Here is a 20,160-nt window from a genome sequence, read left to right as displayed (position 1 = left end):
CATCATTTATGAGATACATGCTATTTGCCAGAGGCTGGAGATATAAGGCTGAAAGATTCTTCAAGAAGAACCATCACAGTGGTTTTTAACCAAGCTGTACATAAAGATAACCAGGGAGTGCTTTTTTAAAAATATAGAAACTCCATCTCATCACTGGATATTTTCATTCAGTGGGTCTGGACTTAAGCCCAAGCGTCTGTTCTGAAACGGATTACTAGCACCCAACGGTGAAGGAAAAAGTAAATATTCAACTCCAATTGAATATTTGGAGCTGAATGCTTTAATAAGACGTGTACCAAACAATGAGAGCACCAAAAGGGGACACAGCCTATAAGAAAAGAGATGAGGAAGGTTTATCAGAGATAAAAAAAACTTCAGTTGAAGATGAGACAAGTGGCTAGGTGGATGAGGAAGGAAGGGGATTCCAAGCAGAGAAAACCACATCAATAAAAATAGCACAACTATGTTGAGCAATTGCACAAACTATAAAAGTAGCATGTATGTTCAGAAAGTTACAGTACTTCGGTAAAGCTGGAGTGCCAATAAAGCCTAGAGAGGTAAATCAGCTCAAAACACAAAGGGTGTACACTGTGCCATCCTGAGAAGCTTGAAAGTTAATTAGCCTAAAAGCAACTGGAAAAGCCAAAAACAAAATTTAAGTAAGGAAGCATGCGTGCATGCTGAGTCACTTCAATCATGTCTGACTCTGCCACCCCATGGATTGTAGCCTGCCAAGCTCCTCTGTCCATAGGATTCTCCAGGCAAGAACATTGGAGTCGGCTGCCATGCCCTCCTCCAGGTATCTTTCCGACCCAGGGATCAATCCCCAGTCTCCTGGATTAGCAGATGGGTTCTTTACCACTAGCGCCACCTGGGAAGTCCTGGCAAGGAAGAGACAAAATCAGATTTGCATCTTTAGAAATAACAATTCGGCAGCAACAAAGAAAATAGCCAGAAGGAAGAAAAAAGGGAGAAGGGTGCAGAAAACCAGTCAGAAGACTACTATAAATGGCCCGGCAAGAAATACGAGATCAAACACGGCAATATGAATATAACCTTGGAATTGTCTGAGGCAGGAAGCAAAAATCTAAGGTTCTTAAGTGGCCTGTAATGGAGATACCATACAGAGAAACAAGATACAGGGAATGAAATCACTTGAGTTCAGTTTTGAACCTCATCTGTTTGAACACGCCATTCACTGAGCACCCAAAGTGAAGAGTGAAAGTGAAAGTCGCACAGTCCCACCTGATTCTTTGCGACCCCATGGACTGCATAGTCCATGGAATTCTCCAGGCCAGAAAACCAGAGCGGGTAGCCGTTCCCTTCTCCAGGGGATCTTCTCAACCCAGGGATCAAACCCAGGTCTCCCGCACTGCAGGCAGATCCTTTACCAGCTGAGCCACAAGGGAAGCCCAAGAATACTGGAGTGGGTACCCTATCCCTTCTCCAGGGGATCTTCCAGACCCAGGAATCGGACTGGGGCCTCCTGCATTGCAGGCGGATTCTTTACCAAAAGAGCTATCAGGGAAGCCCACTGAGCACCTATTATGCATCAAGCACTGGGCTCCGATAATTAAACATGCAAACTAAATTTGTACTGGTGTCCCTAAATTATATGTGAGCAACAAGTAGGGCTTAACATGTGTGAAAATGTGTCCAAAAGGCGTGTGTGCATGTGTGTATGTGAGAGAGATGGATAAGCTGACTACTCAATCCACGATGCACAACAGTAGGGTCTCCAAACACATTGATCTAGTGGAAAGAATATGAGCTAATCACCTTAAATATATGTCTTCTATGAGACCTTAAAAAATCGCATCTCGTTTTTCTCACCCTGACTTTCCTCATCCATAAAACAGAAATAATAATAAACGACACAGGGTTACGGGGGCTTCACATCATATGTAAAAAGGCTAGAATGGTTCTGGCACACAGCGTATGGAGATATGTCAATAAAACTTATGGTACAGAAAGGTACTCAATACCAAAATAAAAATATCTCTAGATCTCACTGGATACACTCAATCTATCCTAACAACCTCAGCACATCACACTCACTAACTTCTTTTTAATTAAAACAGAGATAATTAACGTAAAGGAGACCACTGCACTGATGGGGATAAAAAGTTAAATGGTTTCTAATATCTTTTCCAACACCAAAATTCCACTGGAAACGTACCAATTCACCAATTCGGTTTTCGGTCAGTATGGTAAACCAAACTCTTAACAGAAGGTTTGAAATTTGTCCTTTTCCTCTTTTTAAAATATAAAAATTTCAGTGTCTAAGTTCCCTGGCAGCCCAGTGGTTAGGACTAGGCACTTTTACAGCTGTGGGCCTAGGTTCAATCCTTGGTTGGGGAACTAAGATCCTACAATCCACAGAGCAAGGCCAAAAAAGAAAATTCAGAGTTTGAAATTTTGTGAAAATTAAAAACGTACAAGACGAAACCAAGTTACCTAGAATTTCCACCCACATAAATAAAATTAGTATTTTCCCATATTTCCTCCCAATCCTTTTTCCACCTATGTCACTCTCAATGGATATATACAACTTAAGGCCTATTTTCTAGATAATAAGTTAGTAAGTGAAGGAACCGTATCTACTATAAAATTATTCTCACTTGGTTTGTTTTTGTCACCCAAACACCCAAGAGCCCCATCTTAACACTCATTTCAATACAGAAACCAACAATTCCTTCCTCCCTTCCTTCCTCCCCTTCATTCTCTGAAGAAAGAATGATATATTAATTTCACTGTTTTGTACTTTACTATAAGGCTTCTGACCTGTATAAGTAGTATCTTCCTCATGTGTCCAATTATGGAGAAAATGAACAATCTGAATCAATAAATTCTTAGTAAATTATAAAGACCATTTTTTAAATTAACAACAGATATGGTGCTTCCTCCCTTCATGAAAATATGAATTTCTCTGAAGAAAGAGAAATTCCTTCCTCCCTTCATGAAACTATAAATTTCTCTAGAGAAAGAATGATATATTAATTTCACTGTTTTGTATTTTACTATAAGGCTTCTGACCTGTATAAGTAGCATCTTCCTAATGTGTCCAATTGTGGAGAAAACGAACAACCTGAATCAATAAATTCTTAGCAAATTATAAAGATCATTTTTTAAATTAACAACAGATATAGTGCTTTTAAATACATACAATAACCAGAATTAAGTCAATAAACCATTCCCTTAATAAAAGACCTTAGGGTAACTTTCTTTAATAGAGAAAAATTATTTGTCATTAGCAGATCAATTAACTGTATATTAATAACATCTAGAGAGCAGAGCTCCCTAAAAACACCTGCTCTTTCTAATTTAAGCATTCTGCTTCCCAGGGTTGTAAACAAGTTTATTTATGCTGTTAACCTGAAAATACTTTCTTCATAGATAAAGAAGAAAGTTGTCGTTAACTCCAGTAAAACTTGTCACTTGGAAAAATTCCAAATTCACGGTATAAAGTTGTAGATAAACTAACCTCCAAACTCTATTTCTAAAAAGCACTGGCATCAGTGAAGACACTTGTCTGTATATTAGACTTTTGTGCCTTTAGAACTTTTTAGGTACCCAAAAGAACCGAAAGCATGTATCGACAGAAACTTGTACACGAATGTTAGAAGCAGGACTGTCCTAATAGCCAAAACGTAGAAACCCAAAGGTCTGTCTACTGATAAACGGATCAACAAAATACGGTATATATATCTATTATGTAACAGACTATTTTCTTTTTTTTTAAATAGAGATTTTTCTTTATTGGTGATTACCCATCCGCTCTGGAGGTAAGAGGGAAAGTGAATGTGAAGTCGCTTAGTCGTGTCCGACTCTTTGCGACCACACGGACTATAGCCTATCAGGCTCCTCTGTCCATGGGATTTTCCAGGCAAGAGTGCTGGAGTGGACTGCCATTTCCTTCTCCATATGTAACAGACTATTATTCAGCAGTAAAAAGCAATGAGGTACTGATCCATGCTACAAGATAGGTGAACCTTTAAAACATTATGCGGGCAGTCCAGTGGTTAAGGCTCTGCACTCCCAATGCAGGGGCCACAGGTTCGAACATTGTTCAGGGAACTAAGATCCTCAGTGCCACACAGAGCAGCCACAAAAAAATTTAAGAAAAAAAATCACTTAGAAATTACATAAGTGCTAAATTATGCTAAGCCAGTCACAAAGGGCCACATATCGGATGACTCCATTTACTATATGAAATGTCCAGAAGAGACAAATGCATAGACACAGAAAGTAGACCGGTGGGTGCTTAAGGCTAGAGTGACTGCTACTGGTACAGACCGCAAGGGATAATGAAAATGTTCTAAAACTGATTGTGGCGATGGCTGCACAACTCTGTGAATATACTAAAAACGACCAAATTGCACAGTTTAAATGGATGAATTATATACCAATAAAGCAATTATAAAAAATTGTTAGGGCCCCCAAATTCCACAAATCTAAAAGTTTTCCTAATGTGATTTTCAAAAACACCAAGATACTTTAACCATAAAAGAACACTTACTGAAGAAGGAAAAAAAAGACAAATTTGAATCTGCTGAATCTTCTGAAATTATTAATATGGCAACTGAAAAAGAATTCTCAAAAAATATTACAGAAAAAAAAGTGAACATTCCTCTTCAACTTCAGGTTTTATCGCCAATGCCATGTTTAGCCTTCAGCCTAAGTTCTTCAATCAAATTCCCAAATATTAAATTCACCCAACCTATTGCCAATCACTGACCACCACTTCTCACAATATTCACAGTAGGGAGCAAAAAGGTAGAGAGGCATTCTCCTAAGCTGAAACCACACTCCCATTTACAGCTCTTTACTACATCTAGAAGAGACAGAACATGAATGTGAAAATTAGGGAAGAAGGGATCAGAAATCCCTCAACAACAACAACTCACCCTCGGAGGGAGGGGACATGGGTATATCTATCGCTGACTCCTGTTGAGGTATGACAGAAAACCACAAAATTCTGTAAAGCAAATATCCTTCAATTAAAAAAATAAAGTGGCAAAAAAAGAAACCTCTTACCCTATTCTCAGCACTTACTTTATTGGCATTGTCCTATGTTCCTCTGTGAGTGTTAAGCCATTTCGCAAAAGTGAATAGATTCTATGCAACAGCTAGAATTTTTTAAGTATTCTTTCCAAAATACCAGAAGCATAATTCTGTACTCAGGCTCAGCCTATATACAAAGTATTAAGCAAATGCTATTGCCCAAGAGAAAATGGATACTTGCACAAAAGATGTGTGTATCTTCTCCAAATACAGAGAGGTAAAATGAAAAACTTTATCACTATATCACTTCATGGTTTACAAACCACTTCAACCACAACCAAACTGAAATCTGAAACACAGCTCTTCCTAAGTAACTATGTCTTTCTCTCCTGATTCATCCCATTTCCCTCTTTTCTTTGACCACAACAGCACCCACAGCAAATTCTGTAACCCACCGCTTTGTTGTGTATTTCTAAATTCTACATTTACCTCCTTTATCTTCCTAACATAGCCCTATTTTCCCACTGCTACATCTCATATACCTAGTCAAGTACAGATATGAGAGTTGGACCATAAAGGCTGAATGCCAACTAACTGATGCTTTCAAACTGGTGCTAGAGAAGACTCTTGAGAGTCCCCTGGACTGCAAGGAGATCAAACCAGTCAATCTTAAAGGAAATCAACCCTGAATATTCACTGGAAGAACTGATGATGAAAGTGAACCTCCAATACTTAGGCCACCTGATGCGAAGAGCTGACTCACTGGAAAAGCCCCTGATGTTGGGAAAGACTGAAGGCAGGAGAAGGGGACGACAGAGGATGAGATGGTTGGATGGCATCATTGACTCAATGGACATGCGTTTGAGCAAGCTCCAGGAGATAGTGAAGGACAGAGGCCTGGCGTGCTGCAGTCCATGGGATTGCAAGAGTCAGACACCACTAAACAATTAAACAACAACAACGTTTCATTACCACCTATTTTTTCCCCCTAATTCCACAACAAAAATCTTTTGAAACAAAACAAAGATACAAACTTCTATAAGGTGCCACCTAGGAGGCACATACAATCAAGTACCACACGGCATTAGAGAAGGGAATCTGAATGTATACTTTTTGTACACTGGAATCTAATCCTTAACACTGGAAAATAATTCTTGAAGTTACAGTCAAAGAAAGCCCGCTGATGAGCCTTTCGACCAAATATAAAATGTTTTAAGTCTCTGTGAACTCCAAATATAATGAAAAAGGCTCCAAGAGTACAAGTGAAAAAGAAAACACTGAAAAATATGAAAGCAACTTTAACGTATGTTAACTAAGTGCCAATGGCCCAAACGCTGAGGCATCTAAGCCATCTACCCAGAAAGACAAGAGACACATGGTCTAACAAAGTCAAAGAGCAGGGACAACAGAAAAGGATATGCAGATAATGAGGAGGCTCCCAGTATCAGAATATTTGGGCCCCTCCCAATTTAACATAGTATTTATTAATTATATAGTGTAAGGATTAGCTCACAGCCACTGGAGATTAATGGGATGGATGTCAGGATACAACTAGAAAATGGCAATATCAAGTGAAAAAAAAGTGGGGGGAGTTGGTACAGAGTCAACGAGAAAATTTATCCACTGAATTCTGCCTGGCTACCTAGAATTATCTCCCACAAGATTCAGCCACTGAATTCTGTTTGGCTATCTAGAATTATCTCCCACAGCTGCCAATCTATGGTGGGTGGATACTGACACATCCCAGTGCCAAAAGATTACTAACAAAAGCAAGAAAACTTGAGTTGTCCTCTAAATTTCCTTTCTCAAAAAGCAGAGCTTTCTACCTATCTCTACCCCCTTAAAATCCAGTACAGAGGCCACAGTTCAATTGATCGACCTTAAAAATTTTTTCCCTATTTCATCACCCACTTTATCTCACAACAGTTTACAGAGAAAACAGATTTCACAATGAGAGAATAAAATAATTACAAAAAGTCAGACTTAAGGCTGGGCTGTGAATGATGAAACCTTTAATACTATTAAGGAAAGACAGATCTGGTTATAAAAATTATTATTAAAATAAGTATGCAAATTTTTATAGGCAACATTTTTAAATAGTATTATTTACTTAGCGAGATGTGTTTTCATGGGATTTTTTGGTTTTGTTGGCAATGCCCAGGCAGCTTGCAGGATCTTAGCTCCCCAACCAGGAACTGAACTTTGGCCCCTGACACTAAAAGTGCCGAGTCCTAACCACTGGACCATCAGGGAATTCTCTCTAGTATTTTATAACATCTTGATCCATACCCACTGTCTTGTTTACTATGAGTAAACTTTATAGGTCAAAAAAGAAAAAAAAATTCATGGTACTTCTTTCCCTCACTCCCCACCAAAGACCTCAATAAGACCCAAAAATGAGGGCTTTGAAGTTTCTAACTATACCAAATACAATAAAATTATGTATTAAAATAAAGGATACTAGGGACTGCCCTGATGATCCAATGGTTAAGAATCTGCCCTGCAATGCGGGGAAGGCGAGGTTGATACCAGTGTGGGTAACTGCGATCCCACATACTATAGGGCAACTGAGCCCACGCACCACAAAGATCCAATGCAGCCAAAATTTAAAAATCAGAAATAAATATCAAAAAAAAAGTGATATTTACTATGTTTATATTCTTAAGAAAAAAGATAAATACAGAAAGAACATAATAGAGTTTACACACAACTTTTTAAAATAAACATATAAACAAATCTGAATACCACTCTTCACCTCAAAATATTATAGTTCCTAAATTTAATTTTAAATATCTCAGCTTGCAAGATTTTTAAAGTACTCCATATTACCTTAACACAAGTTCTCAAGCTGCTATGGTTTTAAACTTTTATTTAAAGGGATATCATGCTAATAACCAAGTTTCACAGTTAGAAAAAAAAACTTAAATTATTTTTTTAAAGTAACATGTATTTAGGCACAAGTTAAAAAGGGCATCATTAAAAGATGGAACTCAGGGCAATTCCCCGGTGGTCCAGTGGTTAGGACTCTGTGGTTCTACTCCAAGGGACACAGGTTTGATCCCTGGTCAGGGAACTAAGATCCCACATGCCAAGTGGCGTGGACAAAAAAAAAAAGAAAAAAAGATAGAACCCAGACACTAAAAGAATTTCTACATAAAGCAAGAAACCCCTAATTTCAAAGGTTAAAAAAAGATTAAGTATAAAAAAATGACTGCTCATAAATGGGAGTAATAATAAGAGAAATGGATATAAAATACCTGGCCCAATATCTGGCACTTCCCTCCAATACTGCTGGTGGCATCAGAGCCTGTGATATTCTTTACTTCACCAGCTCACTGATGAAAGCATTCTGCCAATCTGATCTTAAACTTTGTTCCGTTATGCAAAAAGTCTTAAAAAAAAAAGAAGGGGAAATAGGCCCACAAACAGTAATGGCCCACTGGAACTGCAGAATGTGCTAGCAGCAGAATCACTTTATATTGAGTCACTCTGTCTCAACAGAGACGTTCCTACAATTTCTACATAGAATATACATATGTAAGTAGTTAAAAAAAAAAATACTTTAGCATCACCGATGCGGGAAGGGGAGGGAAGCCAACATTATTTGTATTCATCTCCTTGTTATCAAATTTATCTCTAAAAATTATGGCCAAGTAGTTCTTTGATCTTAGAATGCGTTCCTCTGGTTTGGTTTAGGTTCTAGGACTAGAAATATTCCCAGCAAGGCGGAAATAAAGAAAGAGCATGGGCATTAGGATCAAACACCTGATTTCAAAACCAGAGTCTACCTGGGAACTAAGCTTCTCAATAAAGGATTTTACCTCCTTCATAAGATTGTTCTGAGGATTAAATACAGGAAATATTTAGTCCAGTGCCTAAAACATAAGATTCTCAACTTCTTTTGCAGTTCCACCTGACAGATCAGACACGGAGGGCAGCAATTCTCTGAAATAGAGCTACGCCTCAATTCTTCAATTATATTACACTCATCATTGCTTCTTGTCCAAGTGGTCACTATCTATTGCCATGTATTTCTAGCGGAACAGCTAAGCTCTGAAATTCACTGCTTTACTTTATGGTCTTCCCTCACTCAGTCAAGACCAAAACCACCAAGTTATAATAACTCTGACTACAGGAGAGGTAATGTGTAGGTGGTCCACACCGCAACACAGCAGCTACCTAATGCAGTTCCCTGATGCTGTTCATTATATCCAGACCAACAGAACTGTGGATGATAAATGCCAAGTCCAAGTTGAGTCACTGGTTTAGGCCCCCCTAGGTGTGGAACAGGTTTTGCCATTTAACATGAACACTGATTTGCTAACTGACCTGGATAAAATAGGGCTCAGCACTAGACTCCAGAGTATGTCTTCACAGCATAGCACAAGTAGGGTTTCCCCCTCCCCCGCCACAGCCAGATTTTAGATCTTGAAACTCTGCCAAGGGCTGACCCACAGTTTGACTTGCCCACCTAGCAAAGTACAAACCAAGCACCTTGATTCTTCTTTCAGTTTTTATCCATCCATCGTGAGGAAAGCCAACACAAGATTTTACAGATTTATAATATAAATTATAATATATACTCTAAAAACCAATGGTCATGATTTTTAAATGATGTTTAACCAAACAAGGCAAAAATTATAGGCATTCCACTTTTGCTCCCTAGACAGATCCCTAGACATATACCATCCAAATTAACTACCTCCTACCTTGGTTTCACCCTACACACAAAGCTACCTACATCTCAAATTCAACATGTGTTCTACGGAACTTAATTACCTTGTCCCCAAACCAGATTCCCCTCTATATTCCTTTTCCTCTATTACTCCATTTTCGCAAGGACCTAAACTTTCAAATTCAATCACCAAATTCTATGCATTTCTCAGTCCTATCCCACCTTTCCACTGCTCACACCAGGGCTATCAGAGTAGTAATCTAGTCTCAGCTCTTACCCACTCCAATCTCTTACTGCCAACTCAACCTTCCAAAAACACCACTGAACAAAAACTACTCCATACAAACACGCTAAAAACCCTGCTGCCTACTGAATTAAATCTTAGCCTGGCACTCAACATCCTTATTTTTGTGACAATGTCCTTTTTCCCCCAGCTTTAAGGCCATAGGATTAGGGCCTTCTGAAACTCTATCATATGCCAAATTCTAGGAACTAGGAACTAGGATATTGAGATGAATAAAATTTGATCTCCACCGCTGAGACTTTAAGCAAACCGGAAACAAAGTATTCTAAATAATAGATACATAATAAGAATGCTCTAAGCGCCCAAGAAGCAGCTCCCTGCACCTCACATTTCTTAGTGTTGCTCACCTACAAATAATAGATGTTAATGAAGTGGCACTGATACTGATGACTGTTCAAAGCTCTGCAATCAACACGCTAATAACTTGTTAGCTAACAAGATTCCACCTCCTCATTTCTACTACGGTAAAGAAGTGTGGTACACCAGCTGTCTGGAAAGGTCAAGGGGAAGCACGACTGAGTGTGCTTGTGCCTGATTTATTTCTGAAGAACAGAAGCACGAGAACCCCTCATGAGAGACGTCAATTCTTTCTGCTAGTCAGTACTCAGATATTGGCAAAATAAAATAAAACTTCTGCAAATTCAACCTATACCCTATTCCAAAGAATAACCAGATGAAAACATTCTAACCCTTTCATCACTATCAAGTTAGGAAACACCTTTCAGGCTAAACTCTCTTCTCAGTAAAATATGCTGTGATTCCAGCTATAGTTTTGGATTAGTAAGAATGTTAAAATTAACCAAATGAAACAAGCATTTACAAGAGGACAAAAATGGTAAAAACCTAAAAGCTGCAACCACTCCTTTCTAACACAAAACATAAGATATATCAGTTCCATGTCAAATTTCACTTAAGCAGCTGATTTTTTTTTATCAACTTCCTTCTACTTTCAACTATAACATTTTAAACACAAAAGTCACCAATACCCAACAGGAATGGCTCTAAAGTATGTATTTAGCCTATAAACAGCTCAAATAGATCTTAAAAGATTATATGTTAAGATGAAAAAAGTATTCTCTGTTTAAAAAGTATACTTAGAAAAGGAATGTGCACATTAGAACAAGCTTAAGTCTTTTTTTCTTTTTTAATGAATTGGTCATTTGCTGTTTAGTACCACCAGAACGATAAACGACTCAGTGACATTACAACAATCATCCTTTAAAACAAGTGACTGCTTAGTTTAGACCAAATGAAATCATTAGCAATTTAGGCTTTTTTAAAGACATTCACTGAAAGCAGATATCCTAAGTGGACAGTGATTATAAAAAGAGTTTCAAAGCTGAAATAGTGAACTTTTTTTTACCTGATGTTCTGCATGAATGTTATCCCCAGTAGGCCATCGATGTTTGCTATTATTATAGCCGCCTCCACCACTTCCTCCTCCCCCAAGCTGCTCACCATGCTGCCTCTGAAAGAAGTAGTCCACCATAGCGTCGTCCTGGGAACGGCCTGCAACTCCTATGGATCCTGGGACAGGGCTGGAGTGTGTCCCAGCTGCAAGAGCCTGATTTGCAGCTGGTTGTGGCTGCGCTTGCGACCCTGTTCCAGATGTCAAAACAACAGGCATGTTGGGATTAGCTGGTTCTTGAGGGTGATGTTTCAGGTGGGGGCTGAAAGAGTCCTGCCAAAGCACTGCTTTTCTCTTCAAGACACATGCAACGCTCATTCCACCAACACCTAAGGACAAACAGGTTACAAATGTTTACAATTTGCATTTCTTAAAACATAACTCGATATATGCACCAAGACAAAAATGTGAGCCCCTTGGCTTTTGCGATCTATCATCTAAAATAATTTCTACCAAGCAGCTAAATGTTTCATGACATATACACAATTCTCTAAACTGAAACCTCTGTTTTGAAGTTGCTGAGTGTGTGTGTATGGAAATAACTGTAGTAGGTGACAGGCACTCTGACAAGAAATCGAGATCAGGACTCAACATGGCAACTTCAGGGAAACTTATGTTGGTACCAAAGGTTAAGAGTATGGAATTAGACTTTAATTAACAACTCTTCTACCCAACTTATTTACACCTTAAGCCAACTGTAGTGGATACTTTTTAAAATGAATAAGAGTTTTACAAAATATCCCTTTACAGCTGGAGCAGACATACACTAATAAACCAAACAAAAATCCAAACCCCATATATAATTAGCAATGACTCAGAATGTCGAAACTTGAAAGGATCCTTTAAAATGTCCGACGTATTCGTAGGATGCTCTCTGAAAAAGAAACAATAAGACCCCCTGACTAAGTAAGGACTGCAACAGAACAATGTTCTTAGCCTGAAACTTTTCAGTTAATGCACATGGGAAAGATAAACTCTATTTTTTTACCAATAACTTACAACTATAACTGTAATCACATCATCTTTCTACTAATATTGTGACTCCTACAGAGACAAACTAAATTCACTCCCCTTGTGTAGAAAGTCTCATTGTAAAAAAAAAAAAAATGCTTCAAAACAATAATAACTGTATGGCAAATATACTGCAGACATTTCCTAGTCATTCCTGTTTTACAGATAAAAACACTAGGGTATAGAGGAAAAGTTATGTGATGTGCCCAAGGCCATTCATCTACTGAGCTGTAGGGATTCAAATCCAAATCTGTACACATCCAAAACAACTATAAACCCCTTGCTACCACACCCCAGTAAACCAAAACAGGTACTATTTCTCACTTGCATCTGCTATTCTTCTCTAGAAGGATCAAACAAAAACCTCCAAAATGTTACTATAAAACACCACTTTCAAGTTTTCTTAAAAGCAACAATTACACTTGTACAAAGCATACAAGTTGTCAGCCTACACGTGCTCAAAAAAAAAAAAAAAGTGCTTCAAAATAATTATGTTACCAACTAGAACACACCTGTCCACAGCCACTAGAATCTAATTTCAAGGGTATCAACCTAACAGTCCATTACAAATGGCATATCTCCCTTTAGCCCTACTGTGACAATTCATAAACAGACTCACAAGATTTATAAGAAATCTTTTAAATTATTTCTCTTTATAGGATAAACATCTTGATAAAGAAGCATTTGCTTCTCACAATTCATGTTTTAAAAGACACAAAGGAATTTTTAATATTTTTCAAAGCCGAATTTGGAAATGCATAGTTTCAGTTAATAATTCCAATCCATCAGAACCTTAACTGGAGTAATCCAGCTTTCTAGACTGCACTTTCTGCTTTTATCAAGTCATGTTTACGCTTAAACACAAAAATCAGAAAGTCATAGTTTACCATCGGTACTAGCACAGTCCTAACCAGCCTAATGCCTTTCTCTTTGATTTTCAAAAGAACTCCCTGCCCTCTCATTAGTAAACAGTAGCCGGTCCCATTCTATTCCACAAGGGACTATAATCTAGTAGTCTGTGTTGTAGAGCTAACCAGCAGTCCCAAAACTAAAATTTTACCACTAAACTACAACTTCCCTGAGCCTGTTTCCTCATCTAGAAAATGGAAGAAATCCTTCATGACTTACAAATGCTTTTTAATCAAAATAATACATATAAAAGTTTTTAGTAAATGTGAAGTCACATGCTGAGGCCTTGGGAATTTAGTCACCACCAGTTAAAGCAATGGAGCTCCAGCCCCTAAGAAGATTCCTAAAATAGCAAATACAATCTTCTCTGAAATAAGATTTGCCATAATACTTATCTAACGAAGAACTTACATATGAAAAAGGTATTCACCACTGAAATACACCGACCACAACTTCATTCTATCAAGGCAATGGTATGGGGGAGCAGTGGGAGAGTTCCTATGAAAAATGTTCAAACAAAACAATTGGCTTTTGTAAAGCTATCTGTATGCCCTGAGACTTCCTGCTTTACCTAATGAGGCAAGGCAGTTTCTCAAACAAGAGAAAACCTGGCAGAAGGGACATTTTGAAACTGAGCAAATACCTAAGCAATTAACAAGTGTCTTGGGTAGTTCTGAAATATCTTGGCACCTATCAGCATAAAAATTAAGAAATCAGTCACTTAAATACTAAAAAACATTTAAATTGCTGATGCATTTTAAAGAACTCTCAAACCCACTAAAAAGTTATGTGAAGCACTTGAAATGTGACTTTTTTCCCCAAATGATACGTTATAAAAATAAGTATTTTTAAGCAACTTTTAAAAGTACTGAATTCTAGTTACTCTTCCATAGTTTTCAAACTGTTTTCACCAAAGTTGTTATTTTTCTTTAGTCTTGTTTTTAATATCACTAACAGGTTTTATTTCAAACAAAGGAACATGATCTAATCTATCCCCCCGCTCACCTTTTATTTACAAAATGCTTTGTGGTTTAAAAGGTGTTTATTTTTACCATACTGGAAAAAAAAAAAAATCTGTGGTCATAAATTTATTTTAAAGCAGTTCATCTCAACCCAAACTAAACTTCAAACACAACTTCAAAAAGCTGTGGCCTTGAACAAAACGAATCCATTTAGGGCTAAGACAAAAGGAAGAGTTCAAAATCCAGTGTGTACTTCCCAAAACTCCAGATAAAGAATCCAGAGCCCCCAAAAGTGTATTTTGTAAAGTTAAAACTAGCAATGGGTCAAAATGTTTATTTTGCTTACTAAAACTGCATTGGGAGCCACCTCTGTTTCGGTGAGTCTTGATGTGTTCTTCATAAACAAAAGGCTAAAACTACAAACGTACGGTTTCAGAAGTAACAGACTTTAAAAATAGAACCCCCGCCCCCCCCAAAAAAGCTTCATAAAACCCCATTCTTAATCTCTGGCAGAGTAGGAAGTGAACGAACTGTTACAGACAACCAAGAACAGTGTTTTCTCAAGTGGACAACGAAGAGTAACAACCTATCAAGTTATGGGAAGGATAAAACCTTTCCTGGTAATGTTGTGGGGGAGGGGGGTATATGGCGGGGGGTGGGGGAGAGTTACGCGAGCGTATTCCTCACTAGACGTGGGAGTGGTACTGACAAGTATTAACAAACGATTTATGTTTACCAAGAACGTCCGTGAGGACTAAAACTATCTAGTTATTGTGTATCTGTTTATCTACTACAGATGCACGAACCCCTCTTTGAGTTAAGACAGACACGCACCAATACAGACAGGCTCAAAGAGGAAGAACCCACCAAAAACAAGCTCTCACGGAAACAAAAGGCCACAAGTACTCAGGAGCCTAAAAAGCGATCTGAAACTTCCTGATCGCCTACTTCTCCACATTTAAGGCTCGCAAAGTTCCCCCATGGTGGATTTCGCCTGCAGACAAGGGCCATGGCTGCTTCTAAAGCGATTTATTGTTCCTCCTGCTTCGGCGCAGGCACGGAAGCTCAAGAAGTCGAAGAAATCCAGGGTGGTACAGAATTACACTTCATGGCCACACACAAGACTCGGGCTTCGCAAACCCATCAAAAAAGCAACCCGAATGGCAACATCAATCTTCAGGGGCCCCCACAGGGCCAAGCAGAAATGTAGAGGCACGTCTATGCCCAGGGCCCGGGCCTAAACCCCCGGCATTTTCCTCGCTTCGACCCCGCTCCCCACCCCCTCCCTCCTTTGATAACAATAGGGGCCTTGCTGCTGACTCCAAAACATGAACGAGGAACAGCGAGTGAGAAGCCTCAGCCAGGGCCCCGGCGGCTTTTCCAAAGCCCTTCTCATCCCCGCAACTGCTCTCAAACACCAATACAAAGGGACAATCTGCTCGCTGGGGGTCCGGAGCAGCGTTTGGGGCTAGCGGGGTGCGGATACTCACGGGCGGAGCGGTAGGATGAAGATGGATTTCAGCCCCCCGATCTTCTCTCTCCGGCGCTCTCGCTCCCCCTTACCTTTCACTCCGACAACATGGCGGCCCACTGGGGACTGGGCTGGCGCGGTGCATCATGGGATAGGCTCGGGCCCCGGCTCTGGCGGTGGCAGCTGCATGTGCGGAGAAGGCAGGCTGCTCTGGAACAGGTTGCCTGGTTGCCATGCCAACCCGGGGCCTGTGTGAACTTGGGAAACTCGCTGGCAACACAACCGCTGCGCGCGCGAGTTCCCTACCGCAAGGCAAACGTGCGTCGCCGCCGCGGACAGAAGGCGGAGTCCCGCGGGCAGACGCTGGAGCGCCCAGGGTGCGCGGATCTTGGTCCAGCACCTCACGGACCTGGGCCCGAGGGGTCAGAGCAGTGACCTCAGCCGCGGCGCCATCCGCCCCGGCGCCCTCCCAACTTCGCCTCCAGATTATAACGGCCTCCAGGGTTAATGGACGCTTACTCCAAGACTGGCCCGAGAGGTGCTGGGTTCAAACTCCGTTGCCGCAGCTTTCTGGCTCTAGCATTATTTAATCTTCCTGCCTACGTTGCCCCATTTGAAAAATTCAGAGGAAAATGAAAATTGCTACTTAACAGCATTGCCCTGAGGATTAGTGAATAATGTGGTTTAGTAGTCCATTTAATAATGTGAAATGATTAGTACAGTGCCTGAGACTGGTAAACAGGCCTGATATAGAATTTGCAGGAGTTTGGGAAAGACCCTAATGCCAGGAAAGATTAAAGGCAAAAGGGGAAGAGGGCGGCAGAGGATGAGATGGTTAGATAGCATCATCCACTTAATGGACCTCAATTTGAGCAAACTCGGAGATAGTGGAGGACAGAGTACTAGTGTGCTACAATCCATGGAATCTCAAAGAGTCGGACTCAGCCACCGAACAGCAACAACAAGCGCTAGGTGGAAGTGCAGGACCCCTTGTTCAAAATTGTTAACGAATTTCAAGACAGAGATAGCAGAACATTAACATAAACCAAAGATGCAAAGCCGACTTTGTAAGCACTGATTCAGTGTTAGCTGATGTTGTTCTGTCCAGTTCGGAAAATAGAAATTTGGGCATTTGATGAAAGTGATTTTTCAAAATCAGTATTTAATAAAGGGTTAGTCGTTCAGTGGTGTCTGACTCTGTAACCCCATACACTGTAACCCGCCAGGCTCCTCTTTCCATGGGATTCTCGAGGCAGGAATACTGGAGTGAGTTGTGATTTCCTTCTCCAGGTATTTGATAAGATATAGCTATTATAATTCAAACTAAACTCAAGATGAATCGAAAACATAGGCAAACCACAACCCTGTAAAAGATCTGAAGAGATTATAAGCGGAGAAAGCTTTTAAATAGAAAGAATGTTTGTAATGAATCAAAATAAATCTCTTTAGAAATTGAAATTTAAACGTCTATATAGTAAGAGTGCCACCATCAATGCATAAATGAGAAAATAGCTTTAAAGTATTGTAACTAGTGGTAGACAAATGGTTGTGAAAGTCGCTCAGTCCTGCCTGACTCTTTGCGACCCCGTGGACTGTAGTCCATGGAACTCTCCAGACCAGAATACAGGAGTGGGTAGCCTTTCCCTTCTCCAGGGAATCTTCCCAACCCAGGAATCGAACCCAGGTTTCCCACATTGCAGGCACATTCTTTACCAGGTGAGCCACAATGGTTAATCTTCATGATAAATACTGAAATTCTCTAATCAATTAAAAAAGAGCATTTTGAAAAAAGAGCACAATCCAGATACAGAAAACAAACTTAGAGCTACCAAAGGGGAACTGGGAAAGGGATAAATTAGGAGTTTGGGATTAACAGATAGATATTATTATATATAAAACATAATCAACAAGGACCTACTGTATAGCACAAAGAACTATGCTCAATATTTTGTAATAACCTATGGGGAAAAAAATATTAAAAGAGAATATATATATATATATAACTGAATCACTGTACTGCACATCTGAAAGTAACACAACATTGTAAATCAACTATACTTGAATCTAGAAAATAAAGAAAGCTGCTACTGCTGCTGCTAAGTCGCTTCAGTCGTGTCCGACTCTGTGCGACCCCCACTAGTCTCCTCTGTCCCTGGGATTCTCCAGGCAAGAACACAGGAGTGGGTTGCCATTTCCTTTTCCAGTGCATAAAAGTGAAAAGCGAAAGTGAAGTCGCTCAGACTCCCAGCGACCCCATGGACTGGAGCCTACCGGGCTCCTCCGTCCATGGGATTTTCCAGGCAAGAGTACCGGAGTGGGGTGCCATTGGGGAGCAATTCAAAACAGACCTGAACTCACTAATGGCTAATAAACACAGAAAAGAAAACCTGGGACTGACAAGTGGGGGGTGGGTAGGGATGAGAGGGGACTGCTAGTAGGTATGGGTTTCTTTTGGGGGTATTGACAGAAGTTTAAAATTAAACTGTAATGGTGGTTGTACAACTCTGAGAATACACTGAAAACCATTGAACTGTGTGTATATTAAAAGATAAAGTTTATGGTATGTGAAATATATCTCAATAAAGCTATAAAATTGAGAATAAGTAATGAAAAGAAATGCAACTTTAAAATATAATATTTCATCTATTAAATTGGCAAAAATTTAAATAATCACTAAATCCTGTTTTCGCAGGTTGTGAGAAAATCAGCCCTCAAATTGTTTACATTACTTTAATGTTGTTTTTATTTAAAAGGGGCTTCCCTGGTAGCTCTAAAAGAGTGAGAATTTTATTTCTGAAAAAGAAGATAAGACTTGGAAGTTAAAGATCAGAACTCTGCTACTCCGCAGCTGTGTGACCTTGGATGTATTCCTGGTGTCAGTGCCCTCATTTGCAAAATAAGGGTTTCCATACTTTGGACAACAAGGAGATCCAATCAGTCCATCCTAAAGGAAATCAGTCCTGAATATTCATTGGAAGGACTGCTGAAGCTGAAACTCTAATACCTTGGCCACCTGATGCAAAAAACTGACTCATTGGAAAAGAGCCTGTTGCTGGGAAAGATTGAAGACAGGAGAAGGGGATCACAGAGGATGAGATGGTTGGATGGCATCACCGATTCGATGGACAAGAGTTTGAGTAAATTCAGGGAGCTGGTGATAGGGAGGCATGGTGTGCTGCAGTCCATGGGGTCGCAAAGAGTCTGACCTGACTGAGTGACTGAACTGAACTGAACTGATACACACAGGACAATTACAAGAGTTAAATAAAATAATATATATAAAGTGGCTGACATAGAATTAGCATTCACTAAATGTAGCTGTTTTATTGCGGTTATAGATTCATTTCTGAATCCCCAGAGAGCAACTTAGTTTAAAGTACAGGGACTTTGTTCATTAAGCATTTGTTAAATGAATGAATTCAACAGCCATTTAGAGTGATGACTCTCAAATCCAACAACCCTAAAAGCTAATATGTTGTATTCAGAGATCCAACTCTTTAGCCAGGCCAGAAGTTACTTACTTAACTCTCTGAGCCTCTGTTTTTCTCCCATGGAACATAGGGTTAATAAAACATCACTAAGTGGGTCTTTTTTTTTTTTTTTTTTTAAGTGTAATAAAGCAGATAAAGCATTTAGCCCTATGGGGCCAGGACAGTGGAATGTGCTGAGTAGCCAAACTAGAAAAACATTTTAAGAGGAGAAAACTTAGGTGACATGAGAAAATTACAAAATTTCCAGAACTTTACCAGGCTGTGATCTCTGTGATTATATTCTGAGATCCATGATTGACTCAGTTTTAAGCTTTAGCTTTCATTACTCAGAGATTCCATTATCAGTTTGGCCACAGTCATGTGGAACCACACCCCATTTCAGGCCTCTCCTCCATCAAAAGCTATACTCCCAACAGAAAACCAGCCATCCTCCCTGCTTTAAGAAACTGTTTTCAAAGGACCTGACTTACCCAATATAACCTGAGGTCCCAAAAATAACTCTTATCAGAACATCACCTGCAGCAGACTCATATCTTATTATCAAATGCTTACCTATGTGCCATGCACTGCAAAACTTTTACATACAGTATTTCATTTAAAAGTCTCCACATACCTATGACATGGACAACATTATTCCCATTTAAAAATGAGAAAACCGAGACTTGGAATGTTATGGAAACAGATTAGTATTTATCCAAGCAAGTTATCTAAGGTTATTTGCTGAGAGTTTTCTGGTCAGAAGGCTCTTGTTATTTAGTTGCTCAGTTGTGTTCAACTCTTTTGTGCCCCCATGGACTGTAGCCGACCAGGCTCCTCCATCCATGGGATTTCCCAGGCAAGAATACCGGAGTGGGTTGCCATTTTCTTCTCCAGGGGATCTTCTCTATCCAGGGATTGAATCTGGGTCTCCTGCATTGCAGGCAGA

The 20,160-nt window shown here is 39.6% G+C and overlaps 1 protein-coding gene across 50 annotated transcripts in view; it reads right to left on the bottom strand.

Annotated features, from left to right (window-relative positions):
- The window catches only part of PUM1 (pumilio RNA binding family member 1), a 122,612-nt gene extending 106,725 nt beyond the window's left edge, over positions 1 to 15,887 (bottom strand). For 16 of the 50 annotated variants that reach the window (XM_069574789.1, XM_069574792.1, XM_069574806.1 and 13 more), the window contains exons 1-2: positions 15,764 to 15,887; positions 11,347 to 11,720 (exon numbers count right to left, since the gene is read on the bottom strand). In XM_069574789.1, the coding sequence (XP_069430890.1) occupies positions 11,347 to 11,709 (363 nt within the window). In that variant the 5' untranslated portion in view covers positions 11,710 to 11,720; positions 15,764 to 15,887. The remainder of the gene's footprint in view (positions 1 to 11,346; positions 11,721 to 15,763) is intronic. The other 34 variants (XM_069574819.1, XM_069574821.1, XM_069574802.1 and 31 more) reach the window with 5 other exon arrangements.
- Positions 15,888 to 20,160: the final 4,273 nt, after the last annotated feature.

Source organism: Ovis canadensis, chromosome 2, assembly GCF_042477335.2.
Source record: "Ovis canadensis isolate MfBH-ARS-UI-01 breed Bighorn chromosome 2, ARS-UI_OviCan_v2, whole genome shotgun sequence".
Lineage (NCBI taxonomy): Eukaryota > Metazoa > Chordata > Mammalia > Artiodactyla > Bovidae > Ovis > Ovis canadensis.
The sequence above is the reverse complement of the archived record's forward strand: the minus strand, read 5'-3'. Positions and strand labels throughout refer to the sequence as shown.